General features: G+C 30.8%; 1 protein-coding gene across 2 annotated transcripts in view; it reads right to left on the bottom strand.

The window, feature by feature from the left end:
- Positions 1–13,046, bottom strand: part of LOC412960 (receptor-type tyrosine-protein phosphatase kappa) — a 94,910-nt gene that overhangs the window by 867 nt on the left and 80,997 nt on the right. For both annotated transcript variants that reach the window (XM_006561628.3, XM_396411.7), the window contains exons 4-12: positions 11,191–11,278; positions 7,977–8,053; positions 7,217–7,351; positions 5,328–5,468; positions 2,500–2,660; positions 2,233–2,368; positions 1,687–1,936; positions 1,196–1,272; positions 528–767 (exon numbers count right to left, since the gene is read on the bottom strand). In XM_006561628.3, the coding sequence (XP_006561691.1) occupies positions 528–767; positions 1,196–1,272; positions 1,687–1,936; positions 2,233–2,368; positions 2,500–2,660; positions 5,328–5,468; positions 7,217–7,351; positions 7,977–8,053; positions 11,191–11,278 (1,305 nt within the window). The remainder of the gene's footprint in view (positions 1–527; positions 768–1,195; positions 1,273–1,686; positions 1,937–2,232; positions 2,369–2,499; positions 2,661–5,327; positions 5,469–7,216; positions 7,352–7,976; positions 8,054–11,190; positions 11,279–13,046) is intronic.

Here is a 13,046-nt window from a genome sequence, read left to right as displayed (position 1 = left end):
TCACGTTGTGAAATTTCGGTAAAAATGTTTGAAAATTTAATTCTTAATTCTCTTTAGAATGGTACGATGATGAAATGTAAATTTTTTTAAATTAAAAATCCATTATCGTATCTTTTATGGAATAACAATATATATATAAATTCATACAGAATTTTCTCGTTATAAAATTGTTGACAGAGAAAACTATATTTTTGTAAACTATGAAGAAGGTCTTTTTGAAAATGTTTTAAATGTGGAATCGTTTATGAATTCAATTGATGCAAATGAATGCAAATTTTGAATATATTTACAAAAATATATATTTACACATATTCAAAATGTAATTGCAACTTCATTTTTTAAATTGCATTATAATATAAAACTTTAATTTTACATCCATAACCTAATAATAATAATATACTTCCAATAATAATGCAAATAATTAAAGATAATTAATAGAATTAGAAAAACTATATTTTTATAAGTTTTATTTTAAATTTAAATCAAAAAAACTTTAAATATAACAAAAAAAAAATGTTGTTTCTTACCCAGGTCTTGATATTCGTGTAATGATTGTGACTGATGTGATCAATCGTGAACACAGGACCGTATTTCTTCGAATGCTTTCCTTCGGGCCAAAAGCTGGGAAAATTGGTGGAGCCTGGTGGTGGTACACATAGCACTACTACAGCGGCACACTCGTAGTCGTAAACTAAGGACCAGAACTCGCCGCACGTGTGTCGAAGAGGCCATTCAGTCACGATATATTCCCTGGGCTTCGTGTAACCCTGTCAAGAATGCTCATTTAGGAAAAAAGACGAACATCTTGTTACATGTTCGTGGAATAAGAATCAAGGAAGGGATCTTCTATTACGTGGTGATGTAGTTATAAGAGTTTCAAACGTATGCAGTTGATAGGATACAATTTGAAATAGAAGAAAAGAGTTTTTTTTTTGTAAAAGTTAGCAATTTATAAGATATGAATGAAGTAATACTTATAAGGGAAAAATCTTCTGTTATTAACATAAGATATATGGGGATTTAAAAGATTGATTTAAAAAAATTGAAATGTAGATAAAATGCAAAAATTTTGAATGATTTATTGGTCAGTCAATTGATCAATTAATGATTAATTAGTTTCAAGTCAATCAATGAAAAAATTTACAGATAGAAAAGAGTAGCATTAATATAAAATGAATATAAATTACAAACTTACATCTACAAACACAGCATTTATATAATCTGTGTAACTGTTACCCTGGAAGCTGGTGAGGTATGGTCGAAAGTTGTCAGCTAAAGTGAAAAATATTATTTCATGAATAAAATGTGATGCAATGATAGATACAACATCTATCTATTTATACACATGCACATAATACAACAAATATTTACATATCTCGCGACTAATAATTTATATTCCTTGTAACACGAAAAGGAAATATTTTCCAAAATTTCCCAAAATATGAATAATAAAATACACGGAAAAGATAAAATTCAATACTTTGTATAAACATCCCTAAAAAAAAAAAAATATAGATAAAAATTTAGAAACAAAAAATATGCGGCCTCCTTTTTCCATTATCCGCATATTCATGATAAGCAAATATTTACAAACACTCCGATTCTTTTTACTTCGATTACTATTTTTTTTTTCTTTTTTTTTCTTTATCAAAGAAACATTCATACGTTCTATGGACGGAAACTTACGCGGCACGACCAACACGTCTCTGTTCTTTTCTCTGTTATCGGCTCTGTGGCCCCCGGCGCAGTCCCCGATCGTAAAACGCGGCGTTTGCTTACAAATTTGCTGATATTCCCGTTGATATTCATTCATCTTAGTTATTGGGTTTTTTATACTTTTCTGCTTGAGACGCTGCGACAGTTCCGAGACCGGGAACCACGAGGTACCGCACACCACGAACTCCTCCAGCGTGTCGTACACGAATTTATATTGTTCCTGTATAATAATGAAACATCGTAAAAAGATTATATAACCTTTATCACGATAGATGAATCTTTTGTTTGATATTTCTCATTTTTTTATGGAATTTTTACTCTTAGGCGAGAAGAAAATTTGTATTCGTTAAAAAATTTATTTCAAATTAAATAAGAATTCTTAAATTTTTGTTACATTTAACGTGCTCGACAATTATATTTTTAAAATTACATAATTAAATAAAACTTCACGCGGAAAGGAAAGTTTCTTTATTATCTTTCTCTGAAACAGAAATAAAAAAGATATCGCGAATTTACCAAGTTCTCGATAAGTCCTCTTCTACTTTGCCGCAACTTTTTCAAATAGCCGAACACGTCGAAGGCGTCCTCCTCCTCGGCCAGTTCCATATTCGCGTCTATCGCCAAGTATACACCGGATCTTCCTCCACCGTCGCTTTATTATTCACAATGAAATTTATTCATTTAATAATATTTATTCGCAATGAAAAAATAGAGAAAGAAACGAGCATGATCGTTTAACATCTACGCGCGAAATCGTTGAAATTCATGGGTGAAATGACTCACTTGCAATGCACCACCATAGGCCCAGACTCGTTCTTTATAGTGGAGCCGACAACTGCCCTCACGCGCCGACGGAATTCTAAAACCGCGTTTCCGAATGGACACGTGTGCGAGTGCCATTCCGTGTAATGAAACTGCAATAACGTTCTTTCTTCGGTTATCTCCTGAAACAGTGATTTTTTTTATTTCTTTTTTTTGAAATTACAATTAGAGATTATCATATCATAGATGTGGCGAGGAGAGTTTATTGGAATAATTTAATTTTAATTTTGATTTGTTCTTTTATATGATGCTGATGTATCTGTTAGCCATTCCATTGTGAAAATTATTATAAATATGGAGAAATATTAGGGATATTTTGCTGATTTTAGGGCACGAATCAATTTTTTTTCTTACTATTGTCAATGTCATAAATTTGTGACATTTTAAGTGAAGTAACGCATACACGTCGTCGACAGTTCAACTCTCGTAACTCGAGTTTTAAACGACACTCCACTGTAACTTACATCTATGTCAGCCATGTTGATGAATAAAACATTCATTCCAGTCAATGTTTTAAATTTGTGTTAAACATATTGAATAACTTTTCTCATTCATAATATATGAAATCATTCAATTTAAATTCATTTTAAATAAAGTAAAATTTAAATTAAGATATTTTAAACATACAATAATTTTTATTTCTTTTCTCATTCCTATGGGATTCTTTTTACAATATTATAAAATAAACATTTAAAATTTCTATGTTACATTTCCTAAAAATATTTTATTTTAATAATATTTTATCTATTTTAAAATGATTTAACTAATAATCAGTATTAATTTTGTTATTTATTTTGAAATTCTATATTCCTTTGCATCTATCATTTCAATTGAGGTATCTCTAAAGCTTTTAATTCTTCAGAAAAGACACTTCCATAATAATTAGATGAAGCATCTCTAAAACCTTATTTGTTCTATTCTGAAATATTCTGGTTATTTTCATACTAATTATATTCCTATTACAAATTATGATACATATTCTAAAATATCCTATACAATTCATGAAAATATAATATCTTCAATTGTAATATTCCATTATCTAAAACTACTATTTTAAACTATTTTATATATCTCATTGTACATCAAATATAATATTTTCAAAATAATTTATAATTATTTCTTTTTGATCATCTGACTTGAACTGTTCTATATTCTATGATATATAACAACAACAAGAATATATAAATGAAGAATTAAAATTCTCGTTACCCTAATTATTCCTCTGTAACAGTTGTAGAAATAAAGCAAAATTATACGAACCAATTATACGAAACTATTTTGTCTAAACTAACACGAACGAAATGTCGAACGAACTTCTTGCTCCATTTCCGGCAAGTTAATAAAATTAAGCCTTGCGTAATATGTATTCGAGCAAACTCATCATCGTTTCTCGTGTATCGTTTTGAAACATTCACCCAGTTTCGAAAGATGAATACTCTTATCTACCAGTTCCTCCAGTTGGTTAATTTCGCTTTAACTTTTTACCAACTTTCGTCCTAAGTGAAATTCCTTCCACGGAATCCGGGGACATCCTCTGTAACCTTGTCTCGCCTACTTTTCGTTTTCGGGGAATAAGTTTCTGGATTGCACGAGACTTGGTGCCAATCTTATTATCGAATCGAGGATCATTGGGATCTGTAGTTCCTTTTGCATTATAGAGAATGTGATTTTTACGGCGATTTGTCGAGAAAGTTTTTCAAGGAAAAGAAAAATTGAGAGAATTGGAATTAATTTTGAAAGAAATTGTCAAGAGGATCGAAGAGGATTTTTAAAGAGGATTGGAAAAAGAATGAATGGAATAATTGAAATTGAATAATATTGAAATGATGATAAATAATACAATTGGAATGATAATTGAAATTCAACGATATGTGTGGAAAAACAGAATTGAAGGAGAAAGAAAATTAAAGATGAAAATTTGAAGAGGAATAGAAAGAGATTTGGATATTTAGAATTGAAAAATTGAGCGAATTTTTGGGAAAATATTCAGTATTTGTTAAAAAGAAATGAGAAAAGAGAATTAAAAATGCAAACATTTGTAAATGGCATGCAAGACTGGTATTCTCGAAGAAAAATTGAGGACACAAGAAGAATAATATAGCGGAATAAGGGATGCAAAGATTTTATGCAAGAGTTCATTGTGGAAGAACTCACGAGTGGAAGGCAAATTTCTCAAAGAAGGAAAAAAATATCCAAAAAAAAAATAACAATTCTCATTGAAGAGAAATGAGAATTTTTAATTTCTTTTTCCCTTCTTTATTAACTTTATTATTTATAAATACTTATAAAAACTACGAAATAACTTATAACTTATACGCCAGGAACATTAAATGCGCACGTACAATACGTTTGCATTCCACATGTTAATGTTTCACGTACAACGTATAAATTTTTAAAATGTAGATGGAAGCAAGCGTAGAGTATGTATCATGGTACCAAGAAAATGTGGGAGAGCAAATCTTAAAGAGGAATCTGTGTTGAGACAAGAGAGATCAATAATAAAGATATATTAAAGATAAGCTAATTGCAAATGTTAGAACTTATCTATTTAATTATAAGATAAAATAAAATTTTTCAAAAGATATATTTGTAACAACAATTAATATTTTCCTAATCTAAGCAAAAAATAAATCAGTGAAATCTTCTTTAATTACTTGATATTAAGTAAAAATACGAGAGAAGGGATAGTAAGATAGAGATAGATCAATGGAAAATATACATAAGGATTTATCCACTTGGAAATAAATCTCTGTAACGCGTAAATAACTATAAAACTTGCGAACACTCACGTCGTTTTCATTCTTCTTGTAGAGTTTTATCGTACGTATGTGGAAATTGGCGAGCTCCTCTTCCTTCAGAACGGAAACGCCGATACCGCCATACTCCTCGTCCTTCTCTTTGCTTGCGGGCCAATATTGCACGCACATCACCTGAAATTTATTAGATTTGTTAGATCGTTCGTCCTGTAATGTATTTCAGCGAAATCTTAAATCATCGTTTGCTCGAAAGGGGAAAAATTACGAGGATTTTAATTCAAATTTAATAAATTTTTTTCATAGAAATTATCGAACGAAAAGAAGGAAAGGAAGGTTTAAAGAATCACTTCTCCTCTCCATCTTTCAAAGTGAATCACTAATATCCAAATTTACGCAATTCTATTTCATCGATTGATTATTTTCCTCGAATAACGATAAATTATCTTCCTCGCTCAAATAAACATCATCGTAAGAAATCCTTCAAGTTCAACATCAACAATACCGCGTTATTTCGCGGCAAAAGACAATTAGGAGCAACGATCCATGATACGAAAAAATAAATAAACTCGAACAAATAGCGCGAAATCTCTGTGGGTTTACAATTTCTTTCACGTCGATCCAAACATCAAACTCTCTCTCTCTCTGTCTCTCCCTCTATCTATCTCTGTCGTGAAACCAATGAAAACCGTCGTTTCTTCGTGGATCATCATTATGGAGGCAAAGAGGCGCGGCTAAGTGAAGTGGCTGCTAACAACTTCCAAACTCGTTTACTTCGCTCGTCGTCCATTTTCACGTGCAAATGCCCCGCTTCCCTTGCCCGCAATCTTCTCTAAATGCTGTCACTCAATCGAGTTCGTCTCGCTTTTCATCCTTGTTTTCGTCGATAAAGCCCGATCTTTCGTTTATTGAACGCCCGATTCGTGACGAAAGGATTGGGACGAGATTTCCTCGGTTAAACGTGCGTCGTGTTGTAACGTTGCGCAAGAATCGCATCGGGCCACGATGTAACCGTGTAATTTCGCAGAGCAGAAATTTCCATAGAGATATGAAAATGTATAGGGTGTCTCGTTACGTGCAGCGATACGGTTTGAATGAAAAATATAAAAATGGAAAAAGTTTGTGTATATATATATAGTTTATGTAGATTGGACATGGAAGAAATTACTAATCTATTCTTATATTATACTGAATTTTAATCAGGTTATGTTCACTTATTACAATCACTGGATTGTGGATATTTATGGATTAAATATTTTTGAAAAATTGTGAAAAGATGCAAGTTTCTGTCATTAATGATTAAAAGTTAATTGGAAAGATATTTTTCAAGAGGTGACATTTAATTAAATTTGATCAAGTAATTTCCAAATTTCAAAAAAAAAAAGAAATGAAAAAGATTCACAAATGAGAAGAAATACGTATATTCATCAAATTTTTCTCTAATTATTAACAAATCAAACCAGTATTTCTTTTTCGAAATACTTCATTAAAAATTATATTCCAATTATATATCCTATTTATATATATATGCATATATTTTTAGAAAAATATATAATTTTTCTTTCTAAATATTCTATACAACTTTCACAACTATTAATTTGGTTGTCACGTTTTATATTCTTTACACCGTGCAAGAGATCAAAATCTAATGACCGCAATTTTTTCCATCCTCTGTCGGAATATAGCCGAAGAAAAATAACCGGAGAAACGTAAATCCCCGTTGGCAAAACAAAAATGTTCAAATGTCTACGGGAAACGATTTACGCCCTACAATTTCTACCACCTTTATCGCGGCCACGATGTCCCAAATAGATATCAGTCCTTCACCCTGATGTTAGTGAATTATTACCGTTTACATTCGACCAAAAAACTTTCCCTCTCTCTTTCCAATTAAAACGACAAAACGCTCGGATTGAACGCCCTACCTTGATGAAATCGAACGTTTTCGTCAGCATTACGATGCAACAAGCCTTCTCCTGCCAGACCATCCGCCAAAATTCCGTCACAGTGTTCTCCATGGGTCCCTGAGTCACGATGTAAGCGTTCGGTTTCAATATACTCTGAAATTTAAATAACAATCTTATAAATCTAATTATTCTACGACATTAATTAAAATAAATTCATATTCGAAGCTAGCAATATACAATTTGTATCTAAATATATCGTAAGTTAGATTAGGTCGTGTAAAAGAAAAAATAATTTTTATTAACATTTGTTGATAATCGAAACGAGATACTAGAAAGTTATTTCCATAATAAAAATATAACGATACTATCTGAAATTCTATTTCTAGAAATGTGATATGGATTATTCAAATTAAGCACGATTTCGTGTTCGAAGGTTAAGAAAAATGGGCAAACGTTGATCTTGATCTTTAATATGGCCAGTCACGATGCCGAAAAATAGAATTTCACGTTCTTCTAATAATAATTTAATTTCTCTACAACGATTATATTAAGATAAATAAGAAAAGTGATTGATTATGAATATTCTTCGCGAAATATTTATATCGAAATAAATATTCATTCGTTCGTTGTAACATCACATTTTAATATCTTCGTGGAATTTCGAGGAAATTTAATTAAAGCCTGGACAGTTTAAAGATAGAAACCCTTTCACTTTGCGTAAAGTGTTCAATTTCGGGATGAAGAATGCCCTGCTAATATCTATCAAGTATCTACTTACATCTACGTAAGAGGCATTAACGTAATCAGAGTCGGGCTCGCCTTCAATTGGATCCAAAACCACCCTGTTGTAGTCATCTGTACTCGAGAAGGAGATCGATGAATGTTAATAACAACGCCAAAAAATATGATATATATATAATATATGATATATATATTATATATATATATAAATATATAAAAAAAAAAATCTGTTTTTGCATCAGCAGAATTTTAATCGAAAAATTCACTATTTAATATTTTATTTTTTAATCAAGCAACAAAAAAATTGCTGAAAAACAATCTTGCTGAAACATATCAAGCGTTTCAATTTATGGCTTGGGGATAAAAATTTTTATCGGATAAAAATATATTATTGACTCGTTTTCAAACGTTTACACAATTATTTTACAAATTGTGCTTTTAATACACGTACAATATAATGAAAATTGTTTTCATTATATTGTGTAAAGACTGGGGTCGTAAATTTTTGAAATATTACGTACGATGATATATATATATATATATGTTTCACACATACATAGAAAAGAAAATATTTAAATAATTTTTCAATACACTCTCCATCCATCAACCGACAATGCAACATTCACTCGTATTCTATCCAATTTCTTCGCGCCTCTGATTGTCCCATCGCGTGTAACGCAATCTACACCCCTAAAAAAAAAAAAAAAAAAAAAAAAAAAAGAAAAAAAGAAATATAGAAATAGAATTCCAAAAACTTGAAACTGAAAATATTGAAAAATAAAATAACGAGATCCATATTCATGGATAGTAGTATAAATTTCATTACACCATGTATAGTATTTCCAATATAAAATTTATAATGTATGCACATCTTGCTTATTTGTTTTCATGCTTACACTTTTATTCGTATAAAACACTTCCAATGTGTAAACGTTTACGGTACATTAATAATTTATACGCTTTCAAAAAAGAAAAAAAATAAATAAATAAAGTAACAAAATTGTATTCTCAAAGAAAAAAGAAATTAATAACATAATTAAATTATAAAAATTGTAAATTAAATTTCTAAATGAAGAAACTTTTTGATTAATTATGATTAACAACTGCTTGAAAAAAACAATTTGAAATTTAATTAAATTTAAAATCCTAAAAGCATTTCCAATATAATTATCCACTTAATAAATATTTCTTCATACAGTTGTTAACGTTATATTTCAACAAATTTCATTTGTACATTTAAAAGTACAAGCGCGCATAAGTAACAGAAACCTCAATACCAAAAGGAAAAAAAAAAAAAAGAAAAGAAAGATAAAAATAGATAAATAAAACAACAAGATCGTGTTTTTCGTGAACAAAGGGAAACAGCTTCTCTAATTGCCCTATTCCGAGTAACAACAATCCGCAATCCCCCGGAGCAGAATGGGAGGGGAAAAAAGAAAGTGAAAAACGAAGATGCAAAGAGAGAGAGCGCAGAAATAACAAGATCATGTTGTTTAAACAAAAGGTGAAACGGAAACCAGTCGTTTGATTCTAGTCGGATTCCCGAAAAACCTGGTCAAATTGCTTTTCGAACCAACATTTTCACCCGTGAAAACGAGCCATTGTATCAATTTCGAGGAAATGTTATTTGATCACGTTTCTCGTGTATATTTCCATCCATATGCAGTGCAGAGACACTAGGAAAAGGAAAAATTCAAAATTCTATGATTATTCTCCTAATAAATTTGCCCCCCTCCCCCAATATTTAATTTAAAATTTGTAAAATTACAGTAATAATTTCTGTAAATTATTAATTAATCTTCAATTTCAAATTTTTAATTTTTCTACTTTATAAAATTAATCTTGCAAAGGAAGAGGAGAAATTTTAATTCTTTTTTCTTAACAAGATGTTTTGTGGATTAAAATTCACAGGTTAAGTGAAATCAAGTCTCATTAAACGTGATGAGAATTAAAACAAAACGTTTGCACTACTCGAAACTCTCTCGTTACAATATCAGGATAAAAATTCAAAGATGATTTTATAATTTAACGTCATATCATACATTTATAATTTATTGTAACATCATCACTAAAATTTAATAATGAACGATCAATCACGTTCATTAAAATTGACAAGTGTCCACACACGTAGATACTTATACGTAGACAACACAAGTGTGAGAACGGAAGTTCGTGTTCGCCCTCAACTTCCGCCATCCCTCTTTACGCTCTTGTGTACGTGGAGCACGAAAGGCGAGAACATACCCGCGTTTCCTAATTAGTCGTGACCGAAATTCTTCTTTTCTTTTCTTTCCTTTTCTCTCTCTTTCTCTCCCCAAGAAGAATAATTAAAAATACAAGCAGGTTGTGCATTGTGTACCGCGGAGCGCGCGGTGAAATCAAAGGATTTGTAGAATAAAAATTGCGAGAGAGAGAGAGAGAACAATCGCGTTGAAGTATTCTCGCGAGGTTGGGAACGGGGTTGTTTGCGTTGGAATTAAAAGTTGGGGGGTGTTTGCGGAAGATTTCGAGTTCGGTGTTAAATTGTTTGGGTAGATGGAATCAAGTATTAATTAAGATGGGTTAAGATAACGCGTGAACGGAATATTGAAATATCTTGGAATTTATATATGTATGTATGTGTTGAAATTTAAATATGATTGGATTTGCGAGTTGATTGTGTTTTGTGAATGGATGAATTATTAAAATTATGTATAATTAGAGAAATATTGTTGGATTGGATATTTTTGTGGGGTGAATTATCAATATTAATATCAGAAATTATCTTTGCTGTGTGATTGTTGTAGAAGGAATAAAGTTTTTCGTGAAATAATAAAATAAGTTTCCAAATTATTTCTGCAAAAGTGAAATAATTTGTTAATGGGATAGTGAAGTATTGAGTTACCTGTGTCAATAGCGAATTGTGTCCTGAATCTCTCCATATAAAATTGAATTAATTTGCTTGAGAAATAGTTAAATTAAATGTTAAATTACCTTTGAAATAATGAAATCATGTTTTCACGTGTCTGTGTAGAAATAAATGAAATATTAAATTATTTGTGTAGTTACAGTGGAGTTACAGTAAACGTTTCATTCATTATTTCTTTCATATCATTTTGAAATAATTATTAGAAGCGAAATTTATTTGAGAAGATTATATTATATTTGTCTGCATATCATGTATGCTGTTTCAAATATAAACAACATCCTAAAAGTTTAAAAGCAGTTTATCATATTGATCAATGATATAATATCGAGTGATTGTTACTTACAAGGAATACACCTTTGGTTCTGGTTCTTTTCTTTGTTGGCTGGTTTCATAGCGTGTCTACACGAATGCGTTTCCACCTTCGTTGCCGTCTGTAAACAGATAAAACAATTTTTTAAAACACCATAAATGATATAGAAAAACTTTTAGAAAGTTTAACAAGAAATTATATATATATATTTCTTTTTAAAGAAAAGAAGAATAATTTTTACCATTACAAATCGAAGTAAATAAGGAATAATCGATTATTTTTTATTGTACAATTTATTATTATATAATTTTTGATCAGCTGATATTAGAAATATTAATTTTTAAATATTCCCTTTATAATATTTACGAAATATTATATTAATTGAAATCATGAGCATATGCTCGTTTTCCAGCGAACGTGATAATGACACGTAAGTGACACTGTTGGCAGTGGATACAAAGTTTAAATTAAACTCCCTCGATTATTAATGAACCGGGCGAAATTACTCCGCGTCCGAATTTCATAAATTTCGTTTGCAATTTATCGTTTATACACGTGCAAATATACGGATATGCGATCGTTAATTTCCAATCGTTTCTAGTTGTGCTAATTCCCCTTTTCCCCTTCAAATATTATCTATTATTTCATTCATACAAAGGGTATGAAAAATTTTACCTATCCACGAATCATTGATTTTAATTTTTCAATATATCTTCAAATAATTCCTTTCTTAATTCTTGCTTAAGGAAACAGATTAAGATCATTCTTAGGTTTTATCTTCAGCAATTTTTTCTCTCCTCAAAAGTTTTGTACTTTCATTTGTCACAAATTCTACAAACACGAATTAATCTCTTGATAAAAATAAAAATAAATCGTACAACAGTAGAAAAAAAAAAACGATGACTAATATTTTTCACAATTCAAACAACATTGTAAAGTTCCAAAAAATCTCTCGCAGCAATCACAATAACAATAGAAAAAAGATCAATGACAAATTTTTCATTCGTCATTCACAACACAGCTCTCCACGATACAAAACTAAATTTCTAAAAAAAATCTCCATCTCTCTTGTCGCTCTTACCAACAATAGAAAGAGAAATCGACGAAAAATTTTTCACATTCGTTATTAACTTTGCAACAACAATGATTTTTTAAAATTCAAAAATTCTGTCTGGTATAGAAAAGAAAAAAAAAAAACAAGAAAAAGAATCGATGAAAAATTTTTTCCTATTCCCCATTGAACTCTTAAAATTCAAAAAGTCTCTCACCGATAATCACTCGCTCAACAACATAAAAAAAAAAAAAAAAAAAAATCGATCGATCATCTACAAATTACAAATTTTCAAATTCAAAAATTTCCCTTCCATATCTCTCAGTGTAATCATCCGTGCAAATAATAATAAAAAAAAAAAAAAAAAAAAAGAGAGAGAGAACAACGATTCAAAGGCAAACAAGTACGCGGATCGAACAGTCACCTATCCGCCTCTCGAATCGCTTTCGATGAACTCGGCGTGAAAGAGGGTTGATAAACGTCGAGCCAATTACCGTGTTCCGATCGGCGGGCAAGGCAATCGACGCGTGTATCGTTGTACACGCGAATTAAACCGGCGCCGTAAATCCCGGATGCGGCGAGGAGATCCGAAGCCGGCGATCCGAAACGAGTTTTCAGCCTTCGTCATCTCGATAATTCTCCTACCGGTTGATAAGGAAAGCCGGCGGTGAAATACAGTTTCCGTCGGGCTGACCAAAATTCAATCTGGTTCGTTCGACCGGCGGAAAATGGATCTGGTGATATTTACCGGTGTCTTGGGGGGATAATTTAATAATCGTGAAATACGATAGATGGACGGATAATTGAGAGCGGTAATTTTCAAGACGAGGAGAATTTT

The sequence above is a fragment of the Apis mellifera genome, linkage group LG9 (genome assembly GCF_003254395.2).
Source record: "Apis mellifera strain DH4 linkage group LG9, Amel_HAv3.1, whole genome shotgun sequence".
NCBI lineage: Eukaryota > Metazoa > Arthropoda > Insecta > Hymenoptera > Apidae > Apis > Apis mellifera.
The sequence above is the reverse complement of the archived record's forward strand: the minus strand, read 5'-3'. Positions and strand labels throughout refer to the sequence as shown.